The 19960-nt window shown below is 37.6% G+C and overlaps 1 protein-coding gene across 1 annotated transcript; it reads left to right on the forward strand.

Moving 5' to 3' along the window:
* Positions 1-181: 181 nt before the first annotated feature.
* LOC145766784 (protein CFDP2-like) lies at positions 182-16042 on the forward strand. Its single transcript, XM_082578490.1, has 2 exons — positions 182-1667; positions 15945-16042. Exons 1-2 carry the CDS (start codon positions 182-184, stop codon positions 16040-16042), a joined length of 1584 nt encoding a protein of 527 aa, XP_082434616.1.
* Positions 16043-19960: the final 3918 nt, after the last annotated feature.

The raw sequence follows: 19960 nt of genomic DNA on the forward strand, positions 1-19960 counted from the left end.
GGCACACTTTTGACGTTTAGAGTACAGTGGCTGGTCACCTTGGAAAAGATTGGAGCCTTACCAAGTATATATTCCATAGTAAACAATGTTAGCTATTAAAACGAAAATGAGTCATGGAGACTGATCAGGGCCCCCTGCTGTGAAGTCCCCTAAAAGCTACAGGGAAGGAGGAACCTCTTCTATGTGCACAGCTGCTCGTGATGATGGCTTATGCCCAAATCCCTCTGGAAGGCATAAGTCTGATGGTAGACTGCTGAATACTAGAAAAAGGGCACTCAAGATAGGAACATGGAATGTAAGAACCCTTTATAAAGCAGGTCGATACGAAAATTTAAAACAAGAGATGTCGGTCATGAACTTTGATTTAATTGGGATAAGTGAAACTAGATGGATAGGTGATGGTAAAGTGACAGAAGATAGATTTGTTTTTGTATATTCAGGAGGAGAACAGCATATGTACGGCGTCGGTATGATAATGAAAAAAGAAATAGCTAACTCAGTCATTGGATTTTGGCCAATTTCTAACAGAGTTATGATGATTAAATTGTCTGCAGCACCATTTAATGTAAATATATTACAAATCTATGCACCAACCCAAGAACATACCGATGAAGAGATTGAGTTGTTTTATGAGTCAATAAAGGATGTACTTAAATATACTAAAAGTGGAGAAGTTAATATAGTAATGGGCGATTTTAATGCAATAGTGGGTGATCATCATGAATATCCCACAACTGGTCGTTATGGATTTGGCAATTTAAATGAACGTGGAAGAAGGTTGCTGGAGTTTTGTAAACTTAATGATTTAGTAATAGCGAACACTCTTTTTCAACATCCTGCTAGGCGGTTGTATACATGGCAAAGTCCAGGTTATCAATTTCGGAATCAAATTGACTATGTTATGATAAACCATAGGTTCAGAAATGCAGTAAGACAAGTTAAAACGTATCCAGGATGTGACATAATGTCTGACCACAATCCAGTTGTTATGAAAATCCAAATAAAGCTAAAAAGAGTGAAAAGAACAAATATGTCAGAACATATGGACATGAACATGCTTAAAAATGAACAATATCGAGAAAAATTCAGTATTACAGTAAACAATAAATTTGAATTATTACAGCAAACAGAAATTCCTCAAGTAATCACACAAGAAACTATAGATAGAAGTTGGAATGAAATTAAAGAAACCTTAAATGATGCAGCTGCCAATATTCTACCATCAAAGAGGAAAAATATTAAACAGCCTTGGATTACTGAGAAGATACTTGACTTAATGCAACAGAGAAAGAAAAACAAATTCAATAATCACAAGAAATATAAAGCTTTAAATAAGGAAATATCCCAATTATGCAAAGATGCTAAACAAAGGTGGTGGGAAACTCAATGCAGTGAAATAGAACATCTAGAAGCATCTCATAAGTCACTTGAATTACACAATAAAGTTAAACAACTAACATGTTTGAAGAAAGTTGAACAAGCAAACAGCTGCATCATGGATAGTGGAGGAAAAATGTTATTTCAGGAAGAGGATATAAAGAGTAGATGGGAAGAGTATGTAACAGAATTATATGATGATGATAGAACATGTATGCCTGAAATTACCAATAACGAAGGAGAAGAAGTATTGATATCTGAAGTTGAGAAAGCCATTCAAGATCTGAAATGTAATAAAGCTGCAGGAAAGGATAACATTTATCCAGAAATGCTAAAAGCACTCAATGGCATAAGTTTAAAACGCATACACAAATTATGTAATGAAATATATATGACTGGATTTATACCTAAAGAAATGAATGAAACTGTTTTTGTCAGACTACCAAAGAAATCCAAAGCAAAGAACTGCAGTGACTTTAGAACATTAAGTTTGATCAGTCATGTACTGAAAATTTTGTTGAGAATAATTTTATTAAGAAATCGAAAATCTATTGAGAATGAGGTTAGCATGACGCAAAGTGGATTTATAACTGGTAAAGGAACACGAGAGGGTATACTTAACTTCAGAACAATTTGTGAGAGTTACAATGCAGTAAATAAAGATGTATATGCATGTTTTATTGATTATCAGAAAGCATTTGATAGAGTTAACCATGAGAAACTGATTCATTGTTTGTCCAATATTGGTATGAATGGCAAAGACTTACGTTTTATTATTAATTTGTACTGGAATCAAAAAGCATTTATTCGCATGGAAAAAGATTTATCTAAAGGGATTGATATCAAGCGTGGAGTACGCCAAGGATGTGTACTTTCTCCATGTCTTTTTAATTTATATACAGAAATGATTTTTCGATACATTGATGATATGAAAGGAGTAAAAGTTGGTGGCTTGAATGTAACAAATTTACGCTATGCTGATGATACTGTTCTGTTGGCTGAATCACAAGAAGATCTTCAAGAAATATTGGACAATGTTAACTCAATTGGTAAAGAATTTAATATGAAAATTAACGCTAAAAAGACCAAATCAATGATAATCTCAAAATCACCAGACACCACAGTACTCCAAATTATAATTGACAATAAAATTATACAAAAAGTAAAATCTTTTTCATATCTTGGTCATTTAATAACTGAAGATGGGAGGTGTGACCATGAAATTCTTAGACGGATAGAAATTGCAAGAACTACATTTGGAAAAATGAAAAATATTTTAACCAATCAACGTTTAAATTTATCAACTCGTCTCAGGATCTTAAAATGCTATATCTGGTCGACCCTATTATACAGTTCTGAAACTTGGACAATATCACAAAAAATGGAGAAACGGATCGATGCCTTCGAGCTCTGGACATACAGGCAAATGTTAAAAATTTCATGGAAACAAAAAATCACTAACGATGAAGTACTCTCCAAATTCAATTCAAGCAAAATGCTCTTACAAACAGTCAAAAGAAGAAAATTGAAGTATTTCGGACACACAATAAGGCAAAATTCATTACAAAGATCATTAATAGAAGGGAAGATAAACGGTAAAAGAAGTAAAGGCAGACCAAGAATGATTTGGACAACAAACATCACAAAATGGACAAAATTAACTTATGAATGTGCAGTACGCACAGCTCATGGTCGAGAACAATGGCGCATTGTATCCAACCCTCCAGACGAGGAAGGAACAAAATGATGATGAGCGTTTGTGAACAAAACGGTTGGTCAATCAAATGTGACGATGGTGTAAGACAGGGTGGTCCAAACCCTGGCACGCGGGCCGCATGCGGCCCGCGAACACTTTGTGCATGCCGGAATTATCAGTGCTAAATCTAAGGTTTAAAAATACACCTACGTTTTATAAATATATTACATTTGCCACAACCCTAAATAAGTCGCGCATGATCGGGTCAATGGGTAACTATGAGGGAACAATGTCGGCTTGTGACGACACAAACGTGCGTTGATATTTTGCTTTTGTTGCTAGCACTTTCTCCGTTATGAAGGCACTTTCTCCGTTATGAAGCGATTAAAAAGCGACACACGGAACAGAATGGCTGATGAAACCCTGGATGCCATCTTACGTCTGTCGACCACTGAATTTAAACCAGGGATCGACACTATATGCAAAAGCAAAAAACAATAAATTGTTTTGGTTTGCTAATTTGTTGACGTGTTATGTATCGTATCTTTTACTGGCTGAAAATTCCTTTTTGAGTCGCAAGCAGAGATTAAAAAGTGAGTTAGGTGTGCAGCAAAACATTAGGTCGATCAGAACAGAAAACTCAGTCCTTTCACTGCAACTGTATTTTGTCAGCGACAAGATTTGTTAATGTTTATAGCCTGCGAACAGTAAGTTTCTCACTATGCGGCCCGTGAAGTATTTCTCAGACCCTAATGTGGCCCTTCATGTTTGCAGTCTTGGACCACCCTGGTGTAAGAGAAATTGTTTGGCTATCGTGCGAGCATGTAGAGTAGATTTTCCAGACAATGATGTGACGACATCGTTACGCTGGTCTGTAGATGGGATAAACCAGAATGCCCCCAAATGATCAAAACGCCTCCCTTAAACCGAGGTAATCATACCGCCCCCCCCTGCAAAATCAAAACGTCCCCTGGAGGGCGGTAGCCTACCGTCCCTGTTGAGAACCACTGGCTTAGTCTATAGAACAACATTGTTAATTGCTTTGACAGTGCAATCTAAAACATATTAAATGCCTTAATCTACGTCGTTAACTACTAAAACATTTTTAAAGGGGGAGGGCATGGCCTAATGCCCCCCTGCGTACGTTAGTGCATACGACAAACCAACGATATTTGCAAACAGTAGTAACTAGAAGGTCATACCAAACTTATGTCCGATTATGTCCAATACTTCACTTGGTAGTAGGCTACACTGCTACAGTATACATCGTCAGATGAAATAGAAAGGGAAGCCGCATTAGCTAGTTTTTATGTCGGAAATAGCTTGGAAAGAAGGCACAAAGCGCAACATTCTATCAAATTGATTAGCTCCGCAGACAAACCAAAACTTGCACGACGAAACAATCTCACGTTACCGTACTGCATTTGAACATAATAAAACGGCATTAACACATTTATTTTCATCGTGATTTATTCATAAAACACTTGTATGCGATATTTAACTTACATTGTTAAAAATGGCGCACATTTAAACTTTGCCATGGGCGTCATTTTGCATAGGTACGCCATTCACTGCGTCTAAATAGCTTAGCTGCAAGCCTGCAACTCAGGGTTGCCAGATTGAAATTTGCAAAAAAGGCCAAATTCACCAAAAAAAGAGGCCAACTTGAGGCCAAATAGGTAGAAAAAAGGCCAAAAATAAGCCAAACTCAAACAAGATAAAATAAGCATGGCTGTGGCTATATTTACACTATATAGTGTAATAATAGCCTCAACAGTATTGCCAGATAAGGAATTTTGCCTTAATTTGAGAAAAATTTAAAGCTGTTGATAACAAAAACTTGTATTTTGGAAATTTGTTTTAGTCCTGGGCAACTCTAACCCTTAACTTAACCCTTCCTAACTTTAATCCTAACTCTGGCAACACCTGATTGTAACCATGGCATTAAGTGTGGAAAAATAGCCACTTCCAATAAGCATTGTAAGTCGTGACTCAATGTGCCAGAATCCGAGCTTGGATTTTTTTTTGAATATCAGCAATACAAAAATGGGCCAAACAAGGAAAATATTAGATAAGTCAAGTCAAGTTATTTTGTTTCAACAGTACCATATATTAACAAACAAGCAGAGTAAATGTAATTGTCAAAACAATGCATTGTACAACTGTTGGTTAGATTATGGCGCAATCAGGATGGTAGCGAAAGACCACATGCAGTCATCTAGTCAGTCAGCACCCCATAACAGTAAATCTAACTACACATTCATACACACTATAATGTGCAGAGGCAGGCACACTACTTCAATGAATAAAAAAGGTTTGCCACTGAGATTGAGAAACAAAGTTCTGCTTTTGGTTTGAATCTCCATTCTCAGACTGAGTAAGCCGAGGTTGAAGACTCAAACCAGCGACCAACAATTAACCAACCACTAATATGTGATTGTGTGCTAGAATAGGCTACAGCACTTGCGAAAGCTTTCCTGAAATAACGGGAATAAACTTGAATACCACCACCGAATTGCAACAATTATTATGTAGAACATACAAAAACAGGACAATTTGATACTATTGAAGAGAACAAAGATTAAGAAGTACGATACGATGATATACACTATTCAGTACCGTACTGTAAAGGTACGTTATCCTTTGTAATGAGCACTTAAGGTACGCATGTTGGCATGTATATTGTATATCCATGTAGCCTAACGGTTGGTTTTTGACATTTTTTTTAAAGCGATGGAACGGTAAAAAAGGCCAAATGGATATTTACCTGTTTCTATCAAAGTAATATCTATTATAGGCTATTCATATTTATTGATAGCGGATTTTAATAAATTGTAGAAAAAATATTTCTGAAAGTAGCCCGAAGAATAACAATTGTATAAAAGAACTGTAGAGGATGAGTTTTAATCCGCTGCAGTGGTGACATCTGGCACCACTAGCTGGCTTAGAGAATGAGCGCAGACTGACTCGGCGCCGGCGTCACATTACGAGTATTGAACAAGACAGTAGGCCTATAGAACATGCATTGAACAATGGTGAATATGGTTTTCATCTGGTAAGGTTACGATATATGGAAAATATTGATTATTAGGCCTATACATTTTGAAAAATAATTTAAAAAAAAGGCCAAATCTAGAAAAAGGCCAAATGTAAAATTTCTAAGGCCAACAGACTCTAAAAAAAGCCAAATTCGAGAAATTTGGCCTTAAAAAGGCCAATCTGGTAACCCTGCTGCAACTGATAAAATTTTGCAATGTTCAAATAGCGGCAAAAACAACAATGTGGAAAGTGACGTAATAAACGTATGTGAGTGTGACAAAAAACAGTGCAATGCGATAACAATTATCTGCAAACACCAAACTAAAAATCATCAGCTTTGTTTGAACTTATTAATCTCTTTTCTTTTGAAAAATTTATTCCATTTTTGAAATTATACACTAAGATTTCCATTGGACCTTCATGGACCCTAGGGTGTTGTAGGCGCCCCGACCCTCTCGGATTTGGCTTACCTTTTTTGTGGTAGGCTACTGTGTTTAGATCAGTAGACCACAAATATGAAGTTTCATAAATTTTCATCGACGTTTACCTCCACCGCCGAGGCCATTTTGAGGCCTATTTTTGAATTTTTTCATGTTTTTTTCCCACTACAGGGCAGTGTATAAATGATGTTCTAAATTGTTAAAAAAAAATTTGGAGAAATGTCGTAAGTAGGCTATATCAAAAAATATTCAAGTTTTGTCACTAATTTTTTCACAATACTGCCCCTAGAGGTGAAAAGAAACATTAAAATATCTTAAAAACCACTGATCATATTGTTATGAAACTTGCATGCACCCCCCATTTTCGTGGGTAAGGAATTTGATTTTAGGAATATTTTTTCAAAATATTACCACTAGAGGGCGGTAATTCTAATTTTGAACTATTTTTCTGTAAAAAGTTTCTGTCATCATCATCATCATAATCCATCGTCGGTTTGTTCTCCACTAGTGGGGGTGGCCGATTGTTTCCGCGCAGCAATTGTCTTAATCCCTTTTCTCCATTTCACCCTGTCCCTTGCATCTTCCTCCTTCAGTCCGACTTTTTTAAACTCATCCTTCACTTGTTGTTTCCACGTTCTTCTTGGACGACCGCGTTTCCTCTTCCCATCCACCTTTAGATCTAGTGCCTTTCTAAGAAAACTTCCTTCCTCCCTCCTTATCACATGTCCATACCATCTTACTCCATTTGCCCTTGCCAGTTGGTCTATGGTCTCTCTCATCTCTAGCATATCCAACAATTCTTCAGTCCTATCCAACAATTCTTCAGCATATCCAACAATTCTTCTGTAAAGTTGCATTTCTCGAGCTGTGCTATCTGAAGAATACAGTTTCATGCACAGGCGGACGCGAAAGCTTTTTTTGCCCTGTCATTAGTAGTCCTACTTAGTCAAAATAGTATTTGAGTAAAACCAAAGCAATTCTTTCTTCTACACCTGGTTTTGAGCATAATGGTCACCAGGTGAATACAAATTAGACTTATATCAACGTTAATTAAACGTTTATTTTCGTAATTTCAACGTAAAATTTAATATGTACAATGAAATCCATGTACAGTATAGCTTGCAGTAAAGCTTGATCTATGTTTCAGAAGTGTACGCTATACAAACCTAACAGCTAATCGTCATATTTCCCATCAATTCAATGTCACTAAACGTTAAATCAACGTAAGAAGATCTTAAAAAGATCAGTTTCTTAACAACATTAAACCCAACAAAGCAAGATTCATGCTTGATAAACTACCAAACCTGACAAGTGACAGTATGGTAAACAAAAACTAAGACGTTTTATACACCAAAAACAAAAGGCATCAATAACTTGATACTGGTATAGGTAAATCATGCCAGTACTAAGCATAGTAGTAGGACAATAACCGTGACTAAACAAATGGATATCACAGCATAGATCCTAAGTCAATGATGTCATGCAGTATTGCAACCAGATCTACACAGTGGAAAACACAGCATTTATGGTAGCTCTATGGTGCTTCACAAAGCAACACAAAAGTATATTAAACGCATAATAATAGCAGCCTGGACGTTGTAAATTGGTAAAACATAAAAGGTTCATCGGAGGTTAATACATAGGCTACCCACCCGGCGCGCATACTGGCCCTCCTTTTGCGATAAATGTTTTACCACGTAAAAACGGTTCATGCAAGAAGCTGATATCTTCTGACTTTGTTTGAAGTTTATCGGGGAATATTTAGACAAAAAAATGTTCAAAAAATACCAGGTAGGGGTAAGACGCGACAAAAGTAAAGTATGTAGAAACATCAGAGGATGAACCTCTTGTCAATAAACAGCATAAGTAGACCAGCAGTAGACAACTTACTGCAAGAAATCGAAAGCTTATAACTTTCAAAACAGGCGCTACAGCCAAAAATTCTTCCAACATACAAAAATAAAACAGAAAACAACAAAAGGCATTACAAAGATTCTTTTCTAACAGAACCTTTTCCTGTCAATTTGCGAATTTTACGGTTACTTGACAGTGTGGCAGGCGCATCTTTGCAAGATTGCTTGGATTTAAAGATGCTTTTTTCAGTGTGTGAGCAATCTTTAATGTTTTGTGCTCTTCTATAGAATACAATCTTTTCACGTGATCAAACAGTGGTGTGCAGATTTCTCCAAGAATGTTCTCATGACCAGCAGTAGGAATATGCGTGCGATTTTTGTTGACAAAATTGTTGAATATGTTTTTGAAATTGTGGGTAAAATCAAAAAGTAGAAAGAGGCGTTCGTCCGGCTTTGTTGGGTGGACAATACTGTGTGAAAGTTTGCCTCCACACAAGTCCATGAACATCTTCCTAAAACAAATGAATTGCAATTAGTGCTCCACAACCACTGTTTCTTACCAGTCAAGGTATACACCATGCGACGACGGATGCATCCAACCATTGATGGTTAGATGTTACATTACATGTATCTTTAAAATGTGCACCCTCCTACCATTTTCCATTTAGTAACGGTACTTTATCAACAGCACTAGTAAATTGTGACAGTCTAATTAATACAACCCATGACAGATTGTTCAAACAAATAATATACTGTAAAATAGCAGCAAAGCACAACTATTACGGTTATATTGGTACTATAGGCTACTATACGGTACATAACAATTGAGGAAGTTGTAGAAAAAATAAAACTGCCGCAACAATTTAGCATCCGCAAAAACCATACAATAGAAATCTTAATTTTTTTCCTTGTTCAAAAAATCAAACAATTATGGCACATATTTAATGTCAAATTAAAAAAAAATCTAAATCAAAGATGGAATTACCCGTTCAAAAGTTCATACCATAGAGGATATTTGATAATATTTTAATGTTGTCCACTGGTCTAGTCTACTTAATTCACATGCATTGTAGTTCAACCAACAAAGTTAATGTACCTATTATATTATTAACTATTATATATACAGTAGGCCTAATTAATTTACATACCTATTACAAACATGATTGTCAACAGATACAGCTATCACGACCAAAATGTCATGCAGTGCCACCATTATCTTGTTGAACCAGAAGCGCTGCAACTTAGTGTCCAATTTGTTGACAGGTATCAAGCAGATGACATCCTTACAGGCCTCGAAATTCGTTTTTGTTGACGGCGGACAAACGTGTCCGGTCTGAGCAGCTATCTCGGCGGACAAATTAAGTCTTACGGCGGACACACCAGTTTTAACGTCGATCGTCATTCTTAATCCCTTTATCTTGATAAGTCTTCGCCATTTGAGAACCATAGCTACAGTTTAGGCTTTTTAAAATTTCAGCGAAGTCACTCTGAAAGGCTTTCATCAGACCAACAACGTGCGCTTGACGCCGTGTAGCTACTAAATATGATGATGATGATAATATGATGATTGTTAAAAATTTAAATTCTATGGACTTTTTGTGTCTGATGCAAATAAATAATAAAAAAAATAATCAGCCGCATAACTGATTAACTTCCACCGAACGAGGTCGTGTGGCTTCTTGCGTCACAATGCTCTGGGCACAAGTCGCAAAACTTCTACACTAACGCGTAACGCTACTATTTTCTGATGTGCAAAGTTTCACTAGGCTTTTTTCTTTAGGTTTATTTTTGCGTGTTATGTGAGCGAAAGTGACGAAAAGAATAAACAAAACATTAGAAAAAGCACAATTATTTTTTCCCCTCTCCGTGATGCGGTCGCCTCTCCAAAATAGTACCGGTATCAGTATTCCACGAGACCACGGCAGGCTCGGAGTTATAATCAGCGCAGTCAAGGCCATTCAAACATATGCGCATGATTAGAGCTTCAATAACATCGATCTTCAAAGACGTGCGCCAATCTCCACGAGATCACTGCTTGTCGTTAAGATACGTGATACCGAGATCTTTTCCGTGTCTTTTCTCCAGACCGGCTAGTTGAGGGAAAAGCGTAAATGCGAGCTCTTCTTTAGCGATAAAATATGCGATTTTAAACAACCTCTTAATTTTGATTTTTTTTTTTGTCACTCATATTGTCGATGGCCTTGATGACTGGAAATTGATGGCTTGGGGTAAACGATGTGTTGTGATCTTTGACAGAGCTAATCCTTACATTTGTTGTTCCTTTAATATATGCGTCTATCACCACTAAAATTCCTAGTAGTAGGTTCATCGCCCTCATTCTCACTTTCAGAAATTTCCCTGGGCCTCTTCTTTCTTACTGTAATACCAAAACTTAAGTTTTGCGGCATCTTGCTGTAGTAGCCTATACTCTTATAATCTAACTTTGTAACCAACCTTGCATTATCAATATTACTCGGAGATCAAAGCCAGACATTGTGACATAAGACTTGAACTAAGTTGCGCGTGATTAGTGTAGAAGTACCGGTACTCCCATCAATTCTTAGCTAAGAATTCACCTCTGTTACGCTGATTCAATGTCATCAATCGTTGAAGCAACGTAAAATTCGAAAGTTTTTCTGCTTGAATGGAAGATAAGAGATACAGTATTAACTTTTTCTAGATGCGCGCTTGGAATGCGATAATTTCGCATTCCCAGCGCAAATTATATTCTTGCAACAGTTGTTCGTGCTATGCAATGACGATTTGTATCGCCAGTTTCTGCGATATTTCTCGGCGGACAAATATGACCGATCTAGAGGGTACTTCCCGCGGACATCACATGCTGTGACGGCGGACATGTCCGCCGTGTCCGCCGTGAATTTCGAGGCCTGTCCTTATATTTTCCACATTTTGACTGCACCATAAATGTGAGAACCGTCTTTGCAGAAGTCCCATCTTCAGTAAGTCCAACAAAGGCTCCATTACTGTACTCTATTCTTTGCACTGTATAAACCTCATCTATCATCAAAGTGACAATTCGCTCTTCGTTCCGTAGGGAAGCAGTGCGTTGCTTTATGTACTGCACATCAATTTGTCCACCATTCACAGTGTTTGAAACAGAAAGCTGTTGAAGTCGTCTTATAGAAGGCAAAATAAAAAAATTCTTTAATATCTTGTACAAAGAAGTGCTCGTCAGCTGCCAAATGTAAGACACAGTTATTAAGTTGCTGGAGTAACGGCGTCCTTGTTTTGCCATTAGAAGCAGGTTAAGCTGTTCACATATAAACAGAATTAGTGATGCATCTGAATGGCCATTATCTCCGCAGTCAGGCAGTGTCTCCGCTGATAGATAGTTTTGTAATGCAGATACAGCAATGCTGACAAAATTTATACGATTGCTGGTATTTTTAGAACCTTGTTTATCCATAATAGATTTGCAGAAAGCTAGAATATTCGCCAATTTAGAGGTGGTTTTCAATGATTGAGACTGCAGAAAATGCCTATACAAATGTGGTGGCACTACAGCCAAAGAAACAAATGCAGCAACTTTCAAGCTCTCAGTCACTATAACAGATCCAAGCAGCTGGGGGCACTTGCAAAATCCTCAGCATATTTTACATAATGAAAGACAACTGTGGTTTCTTTAAAAACAGTTACAAATCCAGAAGGTAGATGAAGATGCGCATCTTTCAGTTTGGCTGTAAGTGATGCAAAGTTATCAAAAACGTCTTGCTGAAGCAAGCGCTGATTTTGCTGCCGGATTCTTTCATTTTCCACATATCGCCTTGCTGGCGCAGTACTAACAAAAGTAGCACGGCTGAAGAAGATGGTTTCGAAATGTATCCTGGCAATTCTGGAAATACTTTTGAAACAGCAGTGGACTTTATGCGTAAGCGCTTTAACCCTTTGCTTTTCAACGTTTTTTTGGAAGTTAACTGCTCAAGGGGGGGCCGTTTTTGGATCAAATTCAATCAGCTGTTACGTGTTATCCGCTGATGCTATTTGAACAGAAGTTGCACTGGTGTGAAAGCAAATCATTTGTATATAAGTTTGAAAAGTCATTATTTTAAAATTTTATATGTTAAACTTGATATTTCAATTTTTGCAAAGGTACCCAAAAACGACAATTTTGATTTAACTTGCCGCTATTTAATTACCGTGCTAATCCGATTTCATGCAAACTTCTGAATAACAAAGAGCTCGATCGAACGCACGAAGTGTGTGTGCGGTGTGCCGAATCATTGCATTGATTAGAATTTACGACTTGCGAGCAAATCTTATTGTAAGCTACTCACTGATTCTAAAATAGTTACAATCAAAGTAACATTGTTACACGAATTTGAAAAAAAAACAAAACTGCGTTTGTTGTCTTACATTTTTATCCTAAACTAATGCATTCCCAAACTCATGGCTAGCTTCTAGTTTTATGGAACCAAATTTCTCATAAGTAACACCTTAGCCTGCTTGAATAGCTGTTTACATCTTCGTTTGTGTATTTAGGTCTACAATTGAGTTTGTAGTATGAATATTTTTAGTAGAGAGAAGACAGTTGAACAAGTTGTTGAAATTATCTGAAATTTCTAAGTTCAAATTAGGTGCTTTTGAAATTGTGGATTTGTGTCAAGTCGCATCACAAATATCATGCAGGCCACATCATAAGTCATTTCGCTTACGGGTGTTTATAAACATGACTCATAAATTACATCCACAAAAAATACAGCATTTATATCAACAAAGCTAAGTTCGAAGCTCACTTTTTATTGAAGATTGTGTCAATCAATTCGAAATAATGCAACAGCGAATTGCCGCCAGCGTCGAAATAATGCAACAGCGAATTGAGGAACGTGCGTAAACAAAGGAAATGTGAAATAACCCACAGTCAGCAAATCTACATAAATTTAACGTTTACAAATGTTGAATCAATGTAAAAGGACTGGATTGCTGACTGGGTCCTTATTGTTTGAAGCACTAAAAATACGCGTAATATCGACAACATCAGCAAGGCAGTGATTATGTTTCTGGCCAAAAAAAAAAAAATAACTTTTGACTTCAAAGATAAAAATGATTATAACGAAGCTTCAAAGTTTGTCGTAAAACATTTTACAGAGATACAATAAACATAATCATTTTGTGCCAGATTGTGAGAAGACTTCCTAGATTCTTTCCAACCATTTGCATGATTGCAAATTATTTTCTATAACTCTATATTGCTAAAAAATGGCTTCTTTGTTGAAACAACGTGGCTACAATTCTATAAGAAATTCTTAGGCCTACTACATTGAAGTAATGAAATTTTTTTTGTGATTTTGCTGATGACGTTTTACAATATCCGAGAAGTAAAAAATAATAATGATGAATTATTTTATAAAACCGTGGTTTGCAAGTGCTTCACAAAAAATTGTTGAGGGAAAATTTACTATTAGACGTAAAACGTTTGTAAAAGAAAATTGTCGGTTTACGTATTTATAATGTTTATTGCGCTGTTATCGAATTATAAACTGCCTGTATTGTCTACCTTTGTGGTTGCCGGCCAGCTTAGAGCAGCATGCAAACCATGCGTTTTTGGTATTTGCATCGTGTTATGATTCTCGAAAATCTCCCACAAGGTCTTTATTTTTATCGTGATATTTTTGTGCCTTGTCTGTCCTGAACTTGAAGTCATTGTGCAGCACAATCCACACCGGTTTTTAGACTCAGTCTTCATTGAAAATCTTTTGTGTGGTGCATCATTTCAAGTAGTGTCTTCCCCTAAACTGTTACACAAATCGCCCAGAACCAGAACCATCGTGTTATCTTACAGCAGTTGAGAGCCCGTTATTGTATGTGTGGAATTATTAGATGTCTGACTAAATTCATGCCAAAGTTGAGCAAATTCTGCTTTCGGGATCCTTGCCGTTATTTACGGTATTTTTTGTTGATAAGTTTGGGCAGCATTTTTCCAAGATAAATGAAGACATCGGTATTGTTCGTCACTTAGATTTAGTTTTCTCAGCATTGTTTATTCATTCTTTGATCCACTAGTTTGTCCCACTTTTGGTATAATCGGATCGTTTATAGCCTAAATGGCGGGTCTTCACAATAGCCGGCCTCTTATACATTGGCGCAACGTATTCAGATGTTGAATCAATGATGAAGAAAGCTGATTTGTTGTTTGTCTTATGTGACGCCTAACTTTATGCCTCGTCTACAGTACAAAATATTTTGTAATGTACATTGTGTACATTGTACATTTTGTTTGTAGGCCTACATTACAAAATATTTTGTAATGTAGATGAAGCATTATCATCTTTATTTTGCGCTCTTTGGAACAAAACACAGTGCACTGTGAAACAAAAATACAGGACATAACAACAAGTAGGCGACATAAATCAGTGAAGGGACGCCATCGAGTTAGCTGCTACGTGTAAATGAAGCCTATCTCATAATTTTGAGTATCTCACAATTACTGTTTGCAAAAACGCTATTTCTCCGGCTTCTCCCAAAAGCATTTGCAGTGATACATTTCCTCAATTGCAAGTTTTGTCAATGAGAGCATTTCCATAGAACGTTTATTTCGAAACCAAGTTTTCGTGTCTTTATCCAAGAGAAGATTTCTTATTGTAACGTTTTTTATTCGTCAATGAATATTATCTGCTTGAAACAACTGTTTTGAATAGTTTGTGGCCTCCATAGTCTACTATTTTGATCGTGGATTGCTATTCTTCTTTGTAGAGCTGATAACGCAAAAAACGTTTGCTATTATTGTTTCTAATTAACAGCTTTGCGATCACTGGCTTTTCTTTGTAGCATAAGAAATAACGCGCTTTGTATTATTGAGGTCAAACCAAACAAAAGAAAGCAAGAGAATGCTTCTCTCTGCTCGCGCATATCGATGCACGAAGCAATTATGAGCTTATGGCTTGTCATCGCAATGTAATCCATTTCACGCTTTGCTGGAAGTTAGCTAGAAATAGCAAAAATTCACCAAAATCTTGAATTTACAAGAAAACTACACAACTTTTAGCATCAAATTTAATATCATCAGATCCGCCTGGCAATTTTAGGAAAAGTCAAGAAAAACCAAGTGCATGGCGTTACTGTGCTTCAAATAATTAAAGGAAATATGAGGGGGGGGCCAAATCCGGCCTCCCTTTGAGGAGCAAAGTGTTAACTCTTGCGTGTCTCTGGCAAGACGTCTATTCTTGCAAATATCTGAAGAAACCGGTATAAAATCCTCTTCGTGAAATGTTTTGCACACACTTTATGTGTATCTGACACAATCCAATCCTTACGAGGAATAGCTTTAACCCAACTTTCTCGTAATGCTGCATCTTTGGTAAATCCAAATAATGTTGTTTTAGTGGTATCAACTTTCATAGTAGAGAAGTAACCAGCCTTGCAACCAGGCACATAACATTTAAACCCCATAGTCTCAGAAGGAAGGTGTTGTTTTCAAAGTAGAGTATGAAATTTTACTTGCAGTAAAGTATTAGCCTGAAAGAAATAAAATGTACATACTACTAATTATTATATGTAAAATTGTTCATATGTGTCTTTCAGACCCTGAAAGTCACATAGAAAAACTTAATCCTATCAGTTGTGTCGGAGCACCTAATCTAAACTGGATGCCACCAGTGAGTAAAATGACATCCAATTAGTAAAATGCTGAAATGGGTGCTTATTGGCCAAAATGTGCCGCTTAATCACAATTGTGGGCAGTTGCTTTCGCAATGTTGGCCGATAAAATTATTTAACTCGGTTTTTCTTTTTAGTGCAGGGCCAATTTGAAGTTCCAGTCCGCCCTTGCCACTAGGTTACCATACCAGTTTGTATGCTTCTATGTGTATCGTAGCATGATCGCTGGCAATAATAATAATGTTATGGTTTTATTTATTGTCGCTCTACAACAGCTAAGGTCTTTTAGCGACAGGGCTCATTTTTAATTTGTATCAGGTTTACGATGTTATCACATTATTACCCGATTCATTCTCACTGCGCTATGCAGGATAGAACACACTCGGTACCGTTTTTCAAGTCTTCGGTTTGACCCGACCTGGAATCGATCTCAGATCTACCAGCACCAGAGCCGAAGGCGAAACCACTCAGCCACTAAGCTGGTTAATCGCTGGCAATTTATTTCTCTTTCATTTCAATGCCAGTGGTTCCCAAAGTATGGGTCGCGACCCAAACATGGGTCGCGAAGGGTCAGAAAATGGGTCGTGCAGAGACGATATAAATCTGCCAAAATAGGACTGTTTGTAAATTAATTTATAAAGAAACTTTTTTTTCTTCTATTGAGTTGTTTTAATCCCAACATCGACAGTATCATTGCATCTTTTATATGGCACTTTTATATACACTTTTATATGGCTTCTCTTCTATCAATCAATTATGGCCAACAGTTTTACCGGCATTCAAGTCACTTCCTTCAAGAAATCACGTTAAACGTAGATTATTCTCTAAGTTGACAATTTAAGATTTCTGAACTATTTTTTTAATTTGAAGTTAATTTTTATCTGCGACCCTGGTTGCAGGAAAGCCGCTACTTAGGCTGTGTTATAAAATGTTGTCAAACGAATACAAAGAAGAACAAGAAGAGACATCCGACATGTGCAAAAAAATGTGCGTAGGCTATTTTTAAGCACCAAGAAGAGGCACTGAAGCCAAACCGGTTTGACTCTCCAACGAATCCAGCACTTTTACTTACCCTCTGAGCAAGAGGAGCTACCACTCTACAACTGGTTGTCTGTGTCTTGTTTATAGCAGGCATTTAAATAATCGGGAATCCCAGCGTCAAATGTCTGTCTCGCTAAACGGAAATCCTTTACCATATTATACTGCAAACCCAACTTACCTTGGAGTAAAACTTGACTGGCAGTTGGCCTACAGACCCCACATCGAGTCACTCCGTGCCAAGGTTACCTCGAGAAATAACTTCTTGAGAAGCCTTGCAGGAACAGGATGGGGAGCCCGAGCATCAACCTTGCGTACAAGTGCACTAGCCTTGGTCTACAGCTCAGCCAAATATGCCACAGCTGTGTGGAACCGTAGCAGAAACACAAAAAAGATGGATGTATGCATTAACGACACCTTGCGCATCATCACTGGGTGTCTCCGCCCCACACCTACTGCTTATCTACCAACTTTGGCTGGCATTGCTCCTGCTCATGTCCGTAGGGAAGAAGCCTCTCACAAACTGGCTTTGCATGCAAGACTCGATCCTCAACACCTTCTCCACAGTCACTCCCAAAGATATGGACCAATCAGACTTCAACGCCTGTCATCAAGGCGCCCATTTCATCGATATGCTATACAACTTGTGGATAAGAACTTCAGCTGCATGGAGACATGGGACCAGGAATGGAACGAGCTGCCACATATCCCTCCCCAGTTTTCAGTTATACCAGCACTCTCCATCCCTCCTGGAGCAGACCTCTCAAGAAAGGCATGGGTCACAGTGAACAGGATCAGATGTGACGTTGGCTGCACTGGAGCTAATCTGTTTAGGTGGGGGTTGCACAATACGCCGATATGTGTCTGCGGAGCGGTAGAACAAACAATGCTACACATACTCCACGAATGTCCCATCTTACGGCCTCCAAGTGGAAACATCGGTACCGTATTTGACAACCGGACCCAACTACCGTATCATGGCTGCACGATGAGGCATTGCCAATCTAAGCTACTACAAGTCAAACGAGAGAAGAAGAAGAAGCAGGCAAACATTGCAAAAACAGAATAGACTGCTGAAATTGTTTATACAGATTTTCTGCGTCTTGGGTCGCGAGATGTTCACCAAACTCATATTTGGGTCGCGCTCAAAAAAGTTTGGGAACCACTGGCTTATATCAACCACTTTGCCCCCGCAAGCGCTGATCGACGAGGCGCGGTTTTCAGTACGGTAAGCACGACGCAACTTTTTGTTGCTTAACGTTGGAACAGCGTTATTGGTCGTATACAGCTTGTATGATTTGGTGAATTCCCTGAAGCTTCTGTTATCTATATCAGAAATAGTTTGGCTTCAATAAATCATCGTTATGATTCTGTTTTCTCAGCGAAAAGAAGGTCTGCTTACAAGCAGTTTCGAGAAAAGTCTGTTCAAACTGGCTATTCACATTCAATGAGCCTTTTCACATTGATTCAAGGCCTGGACACGTTGAATCCATGTAAAAAAATGCTGATTACTCCACGACGGCTAGATTAATCAGCGGAAATCGTTTCACATGAGTTCACATGCTTTTGAGGAGTCTCAAAATTGAAGAAAGCTTGTTTGTTCACAACTGGTTTTAAACAAGTCATTTTACGTTGATTGAAGGCCTGAATACGTTGAATCTATGTAAAAGAGGCTGATTTACTGTTTGAAGAACAATATCTGCCATTTGAAGTAGTTTTATATCGGTTTACAAGACCTTGGTACAGCCCAAAAGCCGGCAAAAATTTTCCCCCCCAAAAAAACGCCGCTGCGTAGGTTAGCGAAAACGCCGACGCGCAGTGGTTAATAAGAATCTCTGCATATTTAAAAAAATGTTTCAAAGTAATTCTTTACTTCAACATGTGACATTTTTCATGGCATATAACTCGGGCATGCCTACCCTAGCTATAGGCCAGGCCCACAGTCAAACTTTCCGTTCAGTAGACAGGAGGGCTACTTCAAATCACATTACCATCGTATTAGCCAAAAAATTCACCAGAATGCACCTGCTGCACCCCCTGAAACAAGTCAACCTTAAAAATAACTGAAACTCTTTATACAATAAATACTGCCTGACCAGGCTACTCCAGGTAAAAAATTAAGACACAGAAAACCTATCCGAAGACCATGCTAGCTGCCATGCTTCTATAACAAAACCAACTGAATTGAATGTCTTTTGTTCACGTTATGGCACAATACAGTTTCGGGAGAGAGTTTGCGTTCTTGTAGCCTACCAAAGACAGGCAAGACACAACAATACAACAGGGTTGAGCATTATCACTATATTATAACAATATATTTTACAGTTTGATTGTTAAAACTATTTGTAAATATGTAAAATATATTGCAATAATGCTCAACCCTGCTGTATTGTTGTGTCTTGCCTGTCTTTATTTCACAATGTTATCTAAACTTTTACGTTGCAAAATACCGTAGCCTATCCTACTTGTTTAGCGATTTAAAACAAAGGCCTTTTGAAGACTTATTTAAAACTCACTTTCCAAGCCTTAAGCCTGTCTAAATCAAACAGGTCAACTAATGACAAAAACCAATCAATATTCATTCCAAAGCAAAAACATAGCTTACGCTGCGTAAAGAACCTTGCAAAAGACTTGCTTTTCTTGCGATTGCGCGCTAGACAAAGACGAGCAAAGGAACGAGACTACTAATGTCACTTCTCGCTTACGATAGAAAAAGCTTTCTCGTCCGCGTACTCTATTGGTCTGTGGTTTCATGGCTTATGCACAACAAAATTTATTCAATTGTAAAGAAACTGCATGCATGCATGCATGCACTATATCAATAAATCCAAACAGGCAATGTGAGTCTTAGTTAACACAATTTCCGCAAAGGCAGTTGTGCATCTTCATTGTGTTGATAAACG

This window comes from Aplidium turbinatum, chromosome 3 (genome assembly GCF_918807975.1).
Source record: "Aplidium turbinatum chromosome 3, kaAplTurb1.1, whole genome shotgun sequence".
NCBI lineage: Eukaryota > Metazoa > Chordata > Ascidiacea > Aplousobranchia > Polyclinidae > Aplidium > Aplidium turbinatum.